Source organism: Pleuronectes platessa, unplaced genomic scaffold, assembly GCF_947347685.1.
Source record: "Pleuronectes platessa unplaced genomic scaffold, fPlePla1.1 scaffold_375, whole genome shotgun sequence".
NCBI lineage: Eukaryota > Metazoa > Chordata > Actinopteri > Pleuronectiformes > Pleuronectidae > Pleuronectes > Pleuronectes platessa.
The window spans coordinates 1-17,507 of record NW_026519173.1 but is presented as its reverse complement, the minus strand read 5'-3'; the positions used below and the strand labels follow the sequence as shown (position 1 = coordinate 17,507).

The 17,507-nt window shown below is 44.7% G+C and overlaps 1 protein-coding gene across 1 annotated transcript; it reads left to right on the top strand.

The window, feature by feature from the left end:
* Positions 1 to 1,448: 1,448 nt before the first annotated feature.
* LOC128436465 (spondin-1) lies at positions 1,449 to 9,182 on the top strand (the record flags this gene model as incomplete). Its single annotated transcript, XM_053418194.1, is given in 8 exon segments — positions 1,449 to 1,589; positions 1,730 to 1,805; positions 3,383 to 3,565; positions 6,985 to 7,155; positions 7,830 to 7,997; positions 8,108 to 8,266; positions 8,369 to 8,653; positions 8,952 to 9,182. Coding segments are annotated over 8 exon segments (1,347 nt in total), but the record flags the coding sequence as incomplete, so codon positions are not given.
* Positions 9,183 to 17,507: the final 8,325 nt, after the last annotated feature.

Genomic DNA, 17,507 nt, shown 5'->3' with positions numbered 1-17,507 from the left:
TCTTTTCATCCTGCGAGTCAGAGGAGAAAACTTTCCATCAACTCTCAGCAGAACAAAGAGAATAGTGGAGGTTTCTACAGAACTGACTTCTCATCCACTCTCCCTTTGTAGCCGTCGTGCTTTTGTCTAATTCAGCACCGCCGCATATATCACATCAGGAAGTTGGTTTAGAACTTCTTGATTTGAAAACACACATTTTTGGCCGAGAGAAGAAAGAGAATGATTCATATTTTGTCAGTTCTCTCTGGGGTTGTGTTTTTTTTTGTTTTTTTAAAGCTATGTGCAAACACTTCTATCGCACTCACCTGGAACCAAAGCCATGTATCTCCTATTAAAGAGGTGTTTAAAAGGATATTAATAAATCATAGTGACATCAAACGGAGACGAGGCCCCGGACCAGATGGCTCCTGGTTCAGGCCCCTGACAGAACCTCCCTATCTGGTCGGAGAGGAGGAGAACAACCATTGAGCTATTGTTACTGTTATTACCTTGTATTCATTCTGCTTGAATAGCCGCTGCCCTGCTGTTCCCCCCCCCCCCCCCCCCAAGAGAAATGATGTTGTTCTCATTTGAGAAGCTTTTTCCACACACATTCATGCACTGCACCCTTCTGTTGGATTTGTATTCTGTGACACACAAAATGATTCCCATGCCCTAAATTCCAGCTGCTTTACTTTGATTATTCTGCCCCCCCCCCCCCCCCCCCCCCCCCGACGACTCAGACTCTCGTCCCTCGGGCGTCTCCGCTCGCCAGAACAGATGTTTTCCTCCAGGACACCGACTGATTTACCACAACGACTCGCACACAATGCTAACGTGGGAATCGTTCCCCTTCAAGCCGCGACCTGATCTTCACCTGTAGCGTCTTCTTCGCTCACGTACACTTTCCCCCTGATTGTTAAAGAGCTGTCAGATGAATTTCACCTTTAGATTCACATTGAGAACTCGGAGGCCTCCACCTGGGGAGAAGACGGCTGTGGAAACCTGAAAGGCCCTTGAACTGATAAAAGAGAGATTTGATGTTCGGTGCATCGGGGGGGTGGGGGGGGGGGGTCTGCTGGGGGGTTGGATTCATGTCCACCTGATGTCCCGTTCTGCTCGGAAATATTATTTATTTCCAGAAAGGTTACCAGGGGTTTAAAGTAGTTCTAGTGGCATCAGCTATTTTAAAAATAAGATACTAAAAAGCTGAATTAATTAAATTTGGCTGCCCGGGGGCAAAGCGGCGACACACCGCTGGTGAAGGGCAGATAGTTTACAGCAGATTCCCGACACACTGAGCAGACATGGGGCAACACGAGGAATCACATGGAGTCTTGTGTCCGCTCCCTTTATTTGTCCGATAAATACTTTTCCTTTTTTAGCTTTGTTTTGGTCTCCACCACCTGCAACCGTCTAGTTGCTGTGTTCATTCATTTTATTCATTTCCCTGTTTCACCTTCTTCCAGTCGCCGAACAAGCCGTCGATCCCCCAGCAGAAGATCCGACCACTGACCAGCTTGGACCATCCTCAGAGCCCGTTCTACGACCCCGAGGGGGGGGCCATCACCCCTCTAGCCAGACTGGTGGTGGAACGCATCGCCCGGAAGGTAACGTGTCCTATGTTTACGTGATATACTGAAAAATATGTGATGAAAACGAAGACTTCTCACAAACAAATTAACAAACTTTATCTACTTCAAGCCATCAGGTGCATATCTGTTTACATGAGTTTTCTCTGTGTGCACAGGGGGAACAGTGTAACGTGGTCCCGGACACCATCGATGACATAGTGGCTGATATCGGACAGGAGGAGAAGGAGGAAGGTGAAGTACCAGTTCCCGGTCGTCACCTGATATTTGTTACCTGAGTCTCGTATGTCACACACAGACAGTGAAGGGGTCAGAGTTCTGCGATGCTCAAGGACTCCCAGTGAGCTCATTAGAGACACAGCTGGTCTAACTGGAGTCTCAGGTGGGAGGTCAGACAGTCGGAACACACATCTGGAAAGGCCCTGTCGGCACCCAGCTGTGAGGTGGAGGGCGCCCCCCCGGCTGCAGAGCAACGCAACTGCGCCTGGAGCAAGTCCTGTCGTTATCAGACCCACTTCATATTCTGACATCCTGTCGCTCTGGACACTGACGCTTCAGCTGATGTATATTTCCACTGTAGTTTCATTTGCTCTACTTCAAACTGCCGTCGCTCTGGTGAAATGTCAAGTGTGAAATTAGAAGAATACAAATATCTCCGGATGAGCAAGAGTTGATGTAAACAAAAACACTGAGCCTTCCAAACTGGAATCTTCCTGCTGTTGTGAATGTGACCAATCTCCTGCTTTGTTCTTCATATTTGAAAGACCACTGAAAATAGTCTAGACCCATTTTTCTACACATTTTCCAATTTATGAATCCCGATGTCCTCGTGTTTAAACGTTTCTCCTTCTGGGCCCTCGAGCTTTTCCTACTTTCTTTTTCTTCCGATGCGATAAAAACATATTCGATGTCACAAGCTGCACAAACTCTTCCTCTCTGTGGCCGACAGGAAACCAGTTCTGACAGAAAACCAGTTCTCACAGGGATCAGTCGACTGGTTCCCAGCGTTTTAAGCGAAGCCGGGTCGGTTGCAGGATTCTGTCCACGCTGCAGAATCCTTAACGAGGATCTCCTGCCGCCCTAATAAATGTCCTCCTCAGTCAGTCATGAACCTTTTCCTTCCTTCCCTCCTCCTCCTCCTCCTGCTCCCTCTCTACCTCCCTCGTCCTCCCTCTCTCCCTCCTCTCTGCGTGAGATGACACTACAGAGAATCCATTCAAGCCGGTCCCTGCGGCGCTCAGCCCGGAGCCGCGCTGCTTTCACTTTCAGCCCAACTCCCCATCCACCCCCCCCCCCCAGGCTTCTTCTCTCATCCCTCGTTCTCCTCCACTGTCATGACACTTTATCCCAGAGAAGTGGAGCTGCTCAGGTTCCTCCCTGGGGCCTGATGGTTTATTCCTTCTCTCCTCTCCTCTCTCTTTCTTCTGTGTCCGAACCCCTGAGAGAGGGCTGCTAATTGAAGCCAGAACCCCCTGCTGCTTCTTGTTCCGCTGCTCCCACTGATAATTGGACCAGACATTCACACATCACACCCTGCGCTCCTCCCCCCCCCCCCCACTGAGATGTCTCCCGTGGCCCCTCGTGGTCGGCTACCTGTGGTAATCACCTTCGGATGTGAAGTTAAATAATCAGCGTTGGCCCAGTCGCTCGTCCTTCAGCCCCTCATCTGATGAAATGAGCTCAGTGGAATGAAATAGAATGATCCGGTTTTTCCACGTCACTGAATTATTACAATAATAATAATCCCTCCCTCCGTCAGCCACTCACCGTCCCTCTGTGTCCCTCTGTGTCCCTCTGTGTCCCTCTGCCAGACGACACACCGGAGACGTGCATCTACTCGGGCTGGTCTCCGTGGTCGGCCTGCAGCAGCGCCACCTGTGAAAAGGGTCGCCGGATGAGGCAGAGGATGCTGAAGGCTCAGCTGGACCTCAGTGTGCCGTGTCCACACACTCAGGACTTCCAGCCGTGCATGGGTCCGGGCTGCAGCCTGGAGGGTAAACACACACAAACACACACACCTGATAGACTTGTTAGCATAGATCTTTGAAAAATATATAGATAATGTGGACTATGATGTTTTAGTTTTGTCTCTGTCCCGTCCAACAACATGGAGGAGGCCGGGTTCATTTCTGGAGAGTAGGAGAACGTGAAGATGTGTCGTCCATCTTTATTTCCACTGTGTAAAACCATTAACCCTAAATGTTGCTTTACAGCCGCTCTGTTCTAATGTGACAAACCTTTTTCCTTAAAGTGATTATAAGCATAAAAAACAAAAAGTTCAATTCTTGTGTTCTAAACTTTTCATAGTTTCCGTATCAGGGGGCGTTTGTGAACCCACAGAATAATGAGCAGATTAGAGTGGAGCTGTGATCTCAGGCTCTGTGACTGTGGGTGTTTCCTTCTGGTTTAATCTGATGGAATCCGTCTTTGCTTCATTTGCATTTCACAGCCCGGTGGTTTCAGTTTATTCAGAAGTTTAATTGTGCTGCTGTCAGATGACAATAGAGGGTGTTGTTGTTGTTGTTGTGAAGGATTATTGTGCTCCAGGGCCGGACCTTTACATCTGGGGGGCAGGATAAGTTTGGAGGGGCCCTGCCTCAGCTTTGTGTGCATAAAAAACTTTGTGTTCATCCTACCTGGTTGGTTAATCTGCAACTAAGATTTAATACTCAATGTTTATCATATAATGGAACAGAAGTTGCTCAATAAATTGGAATAATTTATGTCGAACAATTACAGTCTGTTAATTAATTTTCAAAATAAAAGCTCTGTATTTCGTCCTCAATCTAAACCTACAAAACAAGCATTGTGCTTTTACGTTGAAGACAAATTGCTGAAGAGGGAATGATTAGTTTGACTCTCGGGGCCCCCTGGTGGCTGCCGGACGTAAAGCAGCCACTTAGTGAGTCTGTCGTGTGCAAAGAAGCAGATAATAAGCAAACACGTGTCTTCTCCGTGTTGTGTGTGTCGTCAGGAGCTGATTGAGGCCGAGAGAGACCGAGATCCACGACATGTTTCTGAGGCTGATTCGGTCTCATCCACAGAATCTGTCACAGAACACAGTTAATCCCTCATTTCACAGAGTGAAGCCTGATTGGATCCGTCCGGTTGCTTCAGTGGAACAGAAAAGATTAAGTGGATTAGCTGCTCACGCCGAGCGGACTCCGCCATTAAAACGGGATTTGAACCATGTTTGTCTTTGACTAAAAAGAACTCAACGCAACGTGTGTACAGAGTTGTGTTAATGGGAACAACAGGAGGATTGTGTACAGAGTTGTGTTAATGGGAACAACAGGAGGATTGTGTCAGAATCCTGATCAGGACACGGAGATAAAGTAACAACACAAACATTTTTAATAATTTAATGATTTTTTTACCTAATTGGCAACAACTTCTTTCCTGTTTCTCGTCAAAGGAGAAACTTTTCTTTCTGGTTTCCATCAAAGTCGTCAATTTCATGCTCTTTTACTGCGAGCAACAAGCACCCGCTGATCCCACAACACACACACACACACACACACACACACACACACACACACACAACCCCAGGAGTTTGCTTTCGTCCAATTTACAGTGAAGTTGTCAGTTTGGAACAAATGCTGAGCGGCAGCAGAGTCCACGTCTGTCTTCTTCCTCCTTCCTCCTCTTCCCTCGCTCTCAGGAGGTCGACCAGTCAGACGAGTGGAGCTGGAGCCGCTCACACACAAACACACACACACACACAGATACACACTCACACAAACACACACACACACTCCACTCACTCCCGCTCCTCTTATCGATTATCCGACAGCTACACAGATAGCTTCTTGTTCCCGAGCTCCTCTCCTTTGTTTTCATTTAGCGCTCCGTTAGCGTGCGGCGGGGGGGATTGATAATTGTGGAGTTCACGCTGCGGCCGATCGGGGGGGGGGGGGGGGGCCGAGGCCGAGAGATGATTAATATTCCTGGGAAACACTCTGTCTCTCTGGAGACCTCGTCCCGGCTCCAGATAGATACCTGTGTCTTTTATTAATGATTCACTTAGTTTGGCTTCATTAGGCCACAGCCGGTGAGCACCGCTGCTCCTGGTGGGCGGTGGAGGGGGTGGGGGGGGGGGTGTCAGGAGAGTCAAGTGTTTTCTTTTCAAAGTGTGTTCTTTGAAAGCATCCTCTTCTCACTGCTAATGGACTTTCCGCTCCGAGGCTCCGAGGCTCCGAGGCTCTTCAGTTACATCCTCTCGGCTGCGTTTTATTTTTTCACACAGATCACTGCTTCTCCTGTGTTTACTCCTCCTGCGTTTACTCCTCCTGCGTTTACTCCTCCTCGTCCACACGGAGAGAGAAAGTCTCTGAGACCAGGAGTCAGTGTCTGTGGGAAACTACTTCTCTCTTTTATAACGTCAGTAAACATTTACCTCAGGAGTTTATGTCTCAATCTCCAGTTTCTTCTCGTCTTCTTCAATACAGCCGATGCTCATTTTGTGAATTATGATCCAATCATAGTCAAATAGACCATAAAGCACTGTTTACATTGAGGCGTGGATACCGTGTGATTGACAGCTCGTGTCGTCCAATGGGTGCAGAGAAGGTGGCGGTAATGCACCTATAAGTATTTTGCCGAAAAACGTCAAAGAAGAAGATGAATAAGAAGAATCTCACGAGTTTCTGTGAGATTTCAATCGACACTGTGAAATAGTTTCCCTCAACCTTCAAGTGTGTCTGTGAGTGAGTGTGTCCTGAAGATTATAAGTTTATAGATGGGTTGAATTTGTCTGTGGTGTCCAGTGAAGAGTTGAAAATCCCCCTCGGGTGTGAAGTGGCCCTTAGGATTAAAACTGACAAGGAAGGAAAAAGCTGGTTCTGGACATTGATTGGACATTTTTTAGTTTTTAAAACTTGAATCTTGTTGTTATGGATTTCCCCTCAGAAGACGTTAGACTCACACAGTCAGACTAAGGACTCACACAGTCACACTAAGGACTCACACAGTCACACTAAGTGAACAGAGAGATCTCGAAGCCCTGCGCTGGTTAAAAGTGATAAAAGACTTTGTGGACCTTGTTAGGAGAAGCTGCAGCTGATACACAGCCGGGTCACACATATTGACTCTACCTCCCCCGGGCTCACGCTGTGAAGACAACCGTCCCCCGCGGCTGCTTGACTTATTAAGAGACAGCTGAGGCAGTAAAATGGCACCTTCCACTTTGAGATGAGTGAGGAGAGGAAGGTGCTGGAGAGAGTTCAGGGTGAAGGGAGCAGGTCTGAGGTGGGTTCAGAGACTCCTGTCAATCATCTCGGCTGCTGACTAAAGTCTCTGGTTTGATGTGCTGTTGTTTCAAAGGGAAATTAGAGTTTAAAATGTAAAATCTTGAGATGTCCCTCCCCTGGTACCTGTTGCTGATGTCCTGCCTCTGTCCTCTCCTGGTGGACAGAGCCGTCCACGTGCATGATGTCTGAGTGGATCAGCTGGTCGGCCTGCAGCGTGTCCTGTGGGATGGGGATGAGGTCCAGAGAGCGATACGTCAAACAGTATCCAGAGGACGGCTCGCTCTGCCAGCTCCACACCGAGGAGACGGACAAGTGCGTGGTCAACGATGAATGCTGTGAGTCCTGGTGGATGCTGCGCTGCTGGGGCCATGCATGGATTTGTGTTTTTATTTAATTTAAAAGCAAACAGAGACAAACTCCAAGGAATCTGCAGTTTTCGAAATAACCCTGGATTTTTTAATTAGCTTTGACATTTTTATCCAAACTGTGTAATGTACCAGTTACAGTTAGTTTTGGTTAGATCTGAGATAGATTCAAGATTCAAGATTTTTTATTGTCAAATGCACAACAATAACATTAAGCAGTCGCTGGCAGTGAAATGCTTGAGTCTCAGGCTCTCTTCTAGCAATGCTCAAGTAATTACAACCTATAAAATAAAATAGAAATAGTATAAAATAGAATAAAATAGAATATCAAGTATATATATATATAAATATATAAATAAACAGCTGAGAAGAAAATAAAACAATAGTGCAAATATGCTAATATGTCACAGAGAGGAGTTTAAAAGTGTTATGGCCTGGGGGAGATATTAGAATATGTATAACTGCAGGTCACCAAGTATAAAATAAATACAGTTTTTACAATATTTTGACATTTATAATGACTAGAAAAGTGTTTTTGTGAAGTTGGCCTTTGACCTTTTGGATTTAAAATGTTATCACATCATTGTTTTATCATTTTCCTTGACGTTTGAAGTCTAAATTCACACTAACTGTTTCTCCCACAGCTCCCAGCAGCTGTGTGGTGACCGAGTGGGCGGAGTGGGACCCCTGCAGCGCCACCTGTGGGATCGGCATGAGGAGACGTGAGCGCATGGTGAAGATGCCTCCGATAGACGGATCCATGTGTAAAACCGAGGTGGCCGAGGTGGAGAAGTGCATGATGCCAGAGTGCCGTGAGTCAGAGACACTTTATTCATGCGTCCATTTAGATAGTTACATGTTTCACAGATGTGTAACTTGTGTGTGTGTTTGTGTGTGTGTGTGTGTGTGTGTGTTTGTGCAGACGCCATCCCGTGCATGATGTCCCCCTGGTCGGACTGGAGCGGCTGCAGTGTGACGTGTGGCCGAGGCGTCCGAACCCGTCAGAGGATGATGAAGTCTGATCCTGCAGAGTGCACGGAGGAGCTGGAGCAGACGGACAAGTGCATGTTGCCCGAGTGTCGTGAGTGAAACTCCTTGTCGTTGTGTTGAAGTGAATTTCAGTTGTTTGCTGTTGATGTTATGACACTTCCTCCCTCTCCCCCCCCCACCCCCCCCCCTCCAGCCCAGGACTGCATGCTCTCCGACTGGTCCGAGTGGTCCGAGTGCAACAAGTCCTGTGGTAAAGGTCACACCATCCGAACCCGCATGGTCAAACTGGAGCCGCAGTTCGGAGGCAGCGCCTGTCCCGAGAGCATCCAGAGGAAGAAGTGCAAGATCAGGAAGTGCCGGACAAAAAAAACGAAGGAGGAGAGAGGTGGAGGAGGTGGAGGAGGTGGAGGTGGAGGAGGAGGACAGAGGAGGAGACGGGGGAAACAGGGTAGAGAAGCAGCACTGGAGGAGCAGCCAGGTGAGTGTTTAAACAACTCTTAAATCCTTTTTATGTGACCAGTGAGAATCAGCCGGTTCCCACGTTTTTCTAATATAAGTCAGACAGAACTTTGTGGCCTGAGCTGCACTTTAATCTCTACAGTCAAATCAAAGCTTTGACTTGGTTCAGTCCAGGACGACGTGAAGGTCGATCCTCGGCCAATAAGACAGAGGAACAATGAGTCGTTCTTCTTGGTTCTCAGAAAAGAAGCTTTCAGATCTGTCTCCGGTCGAACAGCATCAACTCCCTTCCCTTCGTGTTCCCACTGTTCCCACAGGTTGCCGGATGCAGCCGTGGACCAGCTGGTCGGACTGTTCCAAACCGTGCGGAGGGGGGGTCCAGGAGCATTTCATGATGGCAAAGAAAAGAACAAAGGGCGCTGTGGTGTCCAGCTGTAAGGACCGGAAGGAGATCCGGGCCTGTAACGTTCATCCCTGCTAGGGGGCACTACTGAGCTCACAGAGGAGTTGAATACTCTAGATCTGATGATGGTGATATGGGGGGGGGGGGGGATAAGGAGTGTGAGGGAGGAGGTGAAGACAGAGAAGAGGAGGATGCTGTTTAGTGAAGCCATTGTAGACAGTTAGTGAACAGGGCTTTTTACTTTAGACCACGACAGGAGAACGAGAGACTCGAGTCTGAGTCCTGCAAAAAAAAAACTAAAACCATCTGAACCAGAAAAAATCCACTTCAGTGATTTTCACTTTTCATTTTGACTCACAGGAACTGATAGAGGCTCAATCCGAGGTTTTCCTGAGAATCACATCAAACTCTGCTCATGTTGTCACAGGAACTTTAGGTTTTTAAAATGTACTGATGTTTTTATTCAGTTTCTCTTGATTCACGTGTGTTCACAAGGTTTTTAGTGAATCTAAAAGTTCTGCAAAGTTAAAAAAGGCCCAGAGATTAGAGCAAGTAAACCTTTTAACTCTAATTAAAAAGAACCTGAATATGAGCAGTCTCTTTTAGCTCCTTAGCAACTGGATCAGCTTGTTTGTTTTAAATTTAGTTTTAAAACTCATGTAGTTCAAGAGTTTCCAGAAGAAACAAATAAAAAACATTCCTGGTTAGTAATTTCAAAGACAAATGAAACCAAACCAAACAGAACATTTGGATTCTTCCTCCTCGTCTTTATCTTTTCTGCAGGACCCAGACCCCGGTGTCTCCTCAGTCTTATGGATGTACTGTATATCTACTATCTAACCAACACTTATAAATGACACTTGTATGTAATTTACGGGAAAAAAAACTCTTTCCCTAATTAAACGGACACATTTAAATGGAGATGTTTTATACTGTTGAACTTAGTCTTTATATCCTGTGCTGCTGTGTCTCTGTGGTTTCAGCTGATGTAGCATTAAACCTGCGATAGAAGATCTTACGTTAGCATGTGTGGAATGAAAACAGATTATTTTTCAGTTAGTCGGTTGTAGATGTTGTGAATCAGAGACGTGACTGTATCTAGCACCAACAGACCATAATGTGTCTGTGGGGCAGATTAGTACAGACGACTGTGACCGGGGCCTTGGTGCAAACATCACGTTCATGTGTTGTTTTGTTTTTACTCACGTTCACAATCAGGATCTGTTGAATCTGTTTTTATCATGAAAACTCATCAGATTATATCGTAGTTTGTTTCATCAGGAAGATTCTCTGTAGATGTTTTTCTTTCATTCTCTCATTTTTCACTTCTCCTCTTTCTTTTGTTTCTTTGCTTCTGTATCATGTGACTATTTTGTAAGAAACCACCTTTACAATAAAAACGATGTAAATGTGAAGAGCTGGTTTTGGTTTAATTTGTTTCCACGTGTTTGAATCTTCACTTTCCTCAGACACAGGTTTCTTTATTCCACAGTTTGTTCAGAAGCTCGATGCTCATGGGCTCAAAGGATCTGAGTCCTGTAGGTTCAGGAATCGAACCCTGAACCGTCTTCGCCATGTGACTCAGAGATCATTGTCACCCAGTTTTGCTGTCGTCACTGGAAATATTAACTATTAAATGCAGCTTATTTTCACGGCTAAATACTATATATTTAAAATTTAAATTTAAATAATGAGTTTGCTCATGCCTGGTTGAGTACTTACAGTTTGCCTCCACTAGATGGAGATAGAGGATAGGGCGAGCCTGGTAAAATAAACAGCAGCCAAACTTGTATCTTGTATTTTCAGTATTAAAAATATTATAAAGTTTAAAATTATAAATCATGGGGTCTTATTTGATTTCAGCTTTTTACTGCATCAACTTTTGCATTAGTTTTGGTTTACTGTCATTTTTAAACTTCCAGAAGTCTGACATTCTACTTTTAGTCAAAGACAAAAGTGTCTTGTTTAGGTTTAGTTTAGGTTATAAGTCCCACCTCCTCCATGTCAGTGGATGGGACATGGGCCCAATTAAAAAGTCACATGAATATCAAATAAATTGTTTTCTTTGGGGGGGGGGACTGTGGCTCAGGGGTGAGAGCGGTCGTCTTCTAACCAGAAGGTCGACGGCTTGATGATGTCTTTCCTGTTCCACATGCCGAAGTGTCCTTGGGCAAGATACAAAGCTTCAGCTGCATCCTGTGATCACTCCGACTCCGGCTCCAAATATTCAAGATGGCCGCGTTTGATTGGGAATATTTTGGCTTCATTTCTGGACAGTTGGAAATGAACCCTAACCATCTTAATTTACAGATCATACATGTGAACGTGCACTGGCTTTCACCCTCACCCTCACCTCCCTGTATGTATATAGAATGGAGCAGTGTAATTCTCTGAGCCTCCAGGTGAACTCAGCCTCCACATCAGGGCTCATGAATAATAAAAACCTGATGAAGACGTCCAGTAGCTTTTCATCTGCTCCTGATCAATATTAAATGATGTTTTGCTGCAGCTGCTTCGTGGGTTTCAGCCTCGAACCCCTGAGAGCAACAGTTACATCACAAACACGACAATTACAAAGGTCACACTTCTTTGTTCAATCATGTAAATCTGCCTCTAATATGATTTATTATACAACTCTTTGTTAATTGTATTTCATCACAAATAAAACTAAAACTAAACTTCTGGACTCAAATATTTTTTTGCCTGTTTGGATAAATGAATAATTCACATTTATAAACGACAGAAATCCTCAAATAAATAGATGTTCCACTCAAATGAGTGTGAAACTCAAACACATCAGACCTGAGGCTGAAGGATAAACTCTCCTGAGGCCCATTAGTTTTACATCTGAGACCAAATGTTCTTCTGCAGCTCAGTTTAGGTTCCAGTGGGGCGACACACACACACACACACAACCACACACACACACACACACACACACACACACACACACACACACACCAGACACAGAGGTTTATTGGCTCTAAAAGGATTCTCAGATTATGATGAGCATGAATTTACAGATAAATATGTGAAACATTCACAGGAACCAGCTGCAGTGGAATCCACTTGTTCTCCGGCCTGTTTGTTAAATGTTCACTGATCCTCACAGAGACGTGTTGCATTTTGCATTTCACTTTTTACTTCACTTTTTATATCTTTTATCTTTTAAATCTTTTATTTAGATATGTTTATGTCTAAATAAATGTTTGTGTAAATATTAGAAAAAGTGTAAATATTAGAAAAAGTGAGTAAATAAGAAGTAAATAGTGAGTAAATATATACTTTTTTTTTCTATTATTATTGCTTCTCTTATGTGTGCTGTATTTATTGTGTTTTTATGTTTCTATGTGCATTGTATGCACCAATTACCAGAGCAAATTCCTTGTAGGTGTCCTTGTAGATTCTGAAAAGTATCTGTTATTCTATATCTTTTGTGATATTGTATCTGATATAGACGTTTTCCTCTGCTCCTCTTTTATAAAGCTCATAAAGATATGTGTTACATAACATTCTCTCTCTCTCTCTGTCTTTCTCTCTCTCCTCCTCCTCCTCCTCTTCTTCTCTGTCATTCTTCTGTTTCCATCACATTCCTGTGGTCGTGGAGATAACACACTGTTTCTCACTCAGCTGCACAGAGTCTCGTTAGAAATCCACACGATGAAGAAGCTTGTTGTAAACATCATTTTATTTAATGTGTGCACGTCTCCTCCGTTTGTCCGGAGGCTGAGAACAAGATGCAGAACATCCAGAGATATTTTAATGATGTTGATGACGCAACTCGACCAGAGTCTGCGTCTGAACAGAAGGTTTTATAACATGAGAACCACTCGACAGCTCAGGACCACAAGTGAAATCACCACATGTGGCTGCAGGGGGCGCTGTTCCTCAGTAACAGCTGAACATGGTGCCGCTTTAAAGTTTAGTTCAAGTGAAACTAAACTCTGAACGTGCAAAAAACTGGAAACTTCACTTCACAACGATGATGATTTCCTGTCGGAGTCCGTTCTGCCTGAAACAATATTCCTCCAAAGCTCCATCTGAGCTCTACAGGGTCAGTGTTAATCAAAGGTCCAGAGGAAACATAATGATAAGCTGTCAGGTTGTACTTATAAATGATGTGATGTGAGGCGAAGGGGGACATTAGTCTAAAAGCAGCTTTTTCTGCTCCAAGTGTGAAGTGATTGAAGGATTTGCTTTAAATAGCAGGTGTTGAAGTCCCAGTCACTGAGCTTCCAGGTGATCGGAGCTGAACTGAATGTGTGATCATGTAACGACAGTAAAAGCACGTGTGCAGGTGCAGAGCGGCTGCAGGTTCGATGCTGTGCAGGTGTGAGAGGGAGCGATGGAGGAGGAAGAATCTGCATCAGTGCATCAGCAGGAAATCACTCCACAGGTGTGAGGCAAAGTAAAAAGATGTAGTAAAGAGGATCTGCTGCTAGTACAGTCAATATGTTTGCAGTATTTTCCTCTTGCTCTGATTCTGCTGCTGCTGGTACATTTAGAATTTCCTTCACCAGGACCACGACAGGCTCAAATCAAATGATGCTGTTATTCATATTTAAGATGCAAGATGCTCACAGTAGCAGTAACGTGACTTATATAGAGAGAGTATGATAAATAACGTGAATATTGCACAGTGTGCTTAATGGTAAAATAAATAATGAGGAATTGTAACAAAGTGTAAACATTACATATTTTGTCCACCAGAGGGCACTGACAAATAAAATGTTTTTAATGCCTGACTCACTTGCCTACATATTTTAGCACTACAATATATTTTAAGAGATTTATAATCGAATATATTGTTATTAATTTGTTTTATTTCTGTCTTAAAAAACATGTTAAATCGATCCGATGTGATATAATATAAAGTAAAGCAATGTTCTTTACCACGGTTAGAATATGCATTTGATAATAAATTCTTGAATCTTGAATATCTGCTTTTTTAAACAGGTTCAGGAAATGGAAATCCAGCTCATATATTATCTGGAGTTGTCCTAAAGATAATTCATTATGTGAAGGGAATGTTATAAAATGTAAAATTGGACTTGAACTCTTATATTTCTAGGAAAACGACCACTGAGCCGGCTGCAGCATTACAAACAGGATCCAGCTCTAAACGAGTCTAAAACTAAGATCTGTCTCTGTCCTCTAGATATTTAATTTAATTTAATTGATTCTGCAACATGTCACACATGAGTGGAGAGAGATGAAGATTTCAAAATGACAAAAACAAAACCTGCTCGAGCCTCAAGGGTAAATGACTGAAATGGTGTTCAGCCGTGACGTGGAAATCAGCAGACACTAGTTATTACCTCAAAGTTGATGAGTCATGTTTCCCTCTGCAGGATTCACCCCAAAACAACTTGATGGGATCATCATGAAACTTGGTGAGAAAGATGTGGTCAGAGAAGAATCCATTAATATTTGGTGCAGATCCAGGAAGTTTTCATTTCTTTTTTACATTTTCACAATTTTCCAAGTGAATAATTCATGAATCTTCAGGGAATTTAGGGACGTTTGGGATTTTTAGTTATATAATGAATAAAAACAGGCTGAATCCTCATGATTGACAGCTTCATTGTTTTACAACATGAGGAATTGGAGACGCATTGTGCATTTCCATTTATTTCATTTATATATGTTGGATCTAATATGAATATAACAGTTCTGCAGCTTTAGACAAGACGTTCATGAATAAATTCCATCTACATGACCTTTTTTAATCTTCTCACCATGATGCTGCTGTAACAGGTTCACATGTTGAACGCTCGTGTTCCATTATTCAGTTTCTGTTCAGTAACAATGAATTCTCATGTTCATCTGGTGAGTTCAATTCATGTTTATGCATTTTTCCTGCTCGGGATCAGAAACAAGTCAGTAACTCGCAGCTCAGAGACAGGAAGAGGTGAGCAGTGCAGCCATTAGCATCCCTGAAGAGAGAGAGAGAGTGTGTGTGTGTGTGTGTGTGTCTGTGTGTGTGTGTGTGTGTGTGTGTGTGAGAGAGTCCGTCCCATAGGTGCTGGTGTGATTACAGACTAAGTAACCTCGTTTCCTTCTCAACCAAATTGATTCTTACTGGTGAGATGAGCTCAGCACAACCTCCCCCCACCTCCTCTCTCTCTCTCTCTCTCTCTCTCTCTCTCTCTCTCTCTCTCTCTCTCATCTCTCTCTCTCTCTCTTCTCCCTTTCACTAATACATGCATGCACACACACACACACACACACACAGAAACACGCACGTACCCACTCATGCATGCACACACACACTAAACACAGCGAGTCGTGTCTCCATTAGATGAGATGGTGAAAGTGGAGCAGCATCTCCCCTGATAACGAGCTGTTTTGGAACATGCAATATTCATTCATTCCTCTGTTCATTCCTCTGTTCATTCGTTCACATCACATCAGACAATAACCAGTTATCAGATTTGGTCCTTGACGTTCATTGGTCTCTTATTGGAGGAGCCCAGTTGACCATGAACACACCAACGAGCCCGGCTGTTGTCTGGGGGACAGAGAATAGAATCCACTTAAAGATCCAAGCTGTTGAAAACCAGTTATAACTTCCACATGTTTCTCTTGTTCCTCCAGAGACTCGAACGTTTCCTCCTCCTCCAGGTACTCGGCTCCACCTTGTACATCTCCCTGATTGAATGGAAGGCCCCTGCAGGAGACTTTTCTCCTTCATGATCTGTTTAGAACGGGGACGGGGACGGGGGGTGGGGTGAGATAAACAGCTCAGGGCGGCAGCACGTGGGAGTCTATTCAAATGAAGCTGCAGCCGAACACCTACACGTCTGCATGAGCAGAATCAACGAGACAAACTGAAACTGACAGCGTTTACGATGAAGGATCCAAACACGTCTCTGCAGCCGCCCTCAGACAAACTCCCAAACACTGGTCTGGAGTCAGGAGGCAGCAGAGAACCTTCCTGGTTCCAGGAGGCAGTTGGTAACGGAGGAGAAAGAAGTTTGAAGAGGAATGAATTCAACTTTCTAAAACGTTTATCCTGAACGTGTGAACCGGCAGAAACGACTGTAGAGATGAAACAGTTCTGCAAAGTAATAGTTTAGTTTCTGTCCAAAGCTGAAACCACGTAAAACTCAACAACTGACCTCGAGTTCAACGTCCTGCTGCTTCAATGAGGGAGCTGCCTTCTCTCTCTCTACCTCCCCCCCCCCCCCCCCCCCCCCATGTCTCTCTCTCTTTCTTCCTGACCCTCTCTCTCTCTCTCTAACCCTCTGATCAGAGACGACCTGCAGGCGGATCCTGGGTTCTGTTCAAATCCATCTAAGATTAAAAACCATCATATTTAGAAAATGTAGTTTCTTTGCAGCAGAAAGCAAAGAAATGGACAGGATCGTAGGTAATAATAACGTTTTACATTAATCCACAGATTCCACCTTGTCGGACGTGAAAATACAAACACTGGCAGAATTGGAAGAGTTAAGTACGAGTTACCACAGAAGTTACTTTCACACTCATACTTTCCTGGTTTCCAGTTTATTGAGGAACCAAATCTCCGCCTGTGGCGAAGCTGCTCGATTCGTCCTGAGATGTTTGTGATTTATGTGTTTTCATGAAGCTCCTCTCGCTCCGAGGCCTCAGGGCGACCATCACAGGAGCCGGAGCAGCACACACCTTCAGAAGGAAGCTCCACAGCAGCTGCCTGCAAACTGCTCCGGAGCTCAACAGGGAGGAATGAGTTGGATGAATTGGCTCGTGTGGTTCATCTGAGATTCACTTTATCTTCACCGACGCTCCGTCGTGTTTAAACGTGGCCCAGATTCATAATGATCTGTGGTTTGGAGCCGTCGGTCTGAATGAGTGATGTTTAGCACAGTTACAGTTTGGAAACACTCCCATTGGTCCCCTGCTGCCTTCACACACCCTGAAACTGAAATATCATCCCACTGTGTTTGCAGCGAGGACAGAATGTTATCCCAAACATCACTCAGACCCCCCCCCCCCCCTCCCCTCCCCCCTGCAGAGTCATGTTCCTGTCCTCGCTGCATCGTTTATACTTTCAACCGCAACACAACAAGGAAACCTGGTTGAATGCTTCTTCTCCAAAGGGGAGAAATAACACAGAGCGACGGTTCAGACGGGTCAAACTGCAAAAAGCCTCTTCAGCAAAACTTCTTCTAGAAGTTCACGAAACGTTAGGATGGATTCAAACTTGTTTAGAAAGTGAAACCAGCTCCTGATTGAGGAAAGACGAGACTCTAACACGGGTCAAATAATCCACTGACGCCTGACTTCTCTCTGCCTTTTGTGTGTGTGTGTGTGTGTGTGTGTGCGTGTGTGTGTGTGCGTGTGTGTGTGTGTGTGTGTGTGTGTGTGTGTGTGTGTGTTGGGAGAACTGACGACGCAGGTGCGAGGTGGAACACAACCACAGGTCTGCAGGGTCGGGGGTGTTGTGATGTGCTGATTCTATTCCTGAAACACTTTCTCTCTGTGTCCC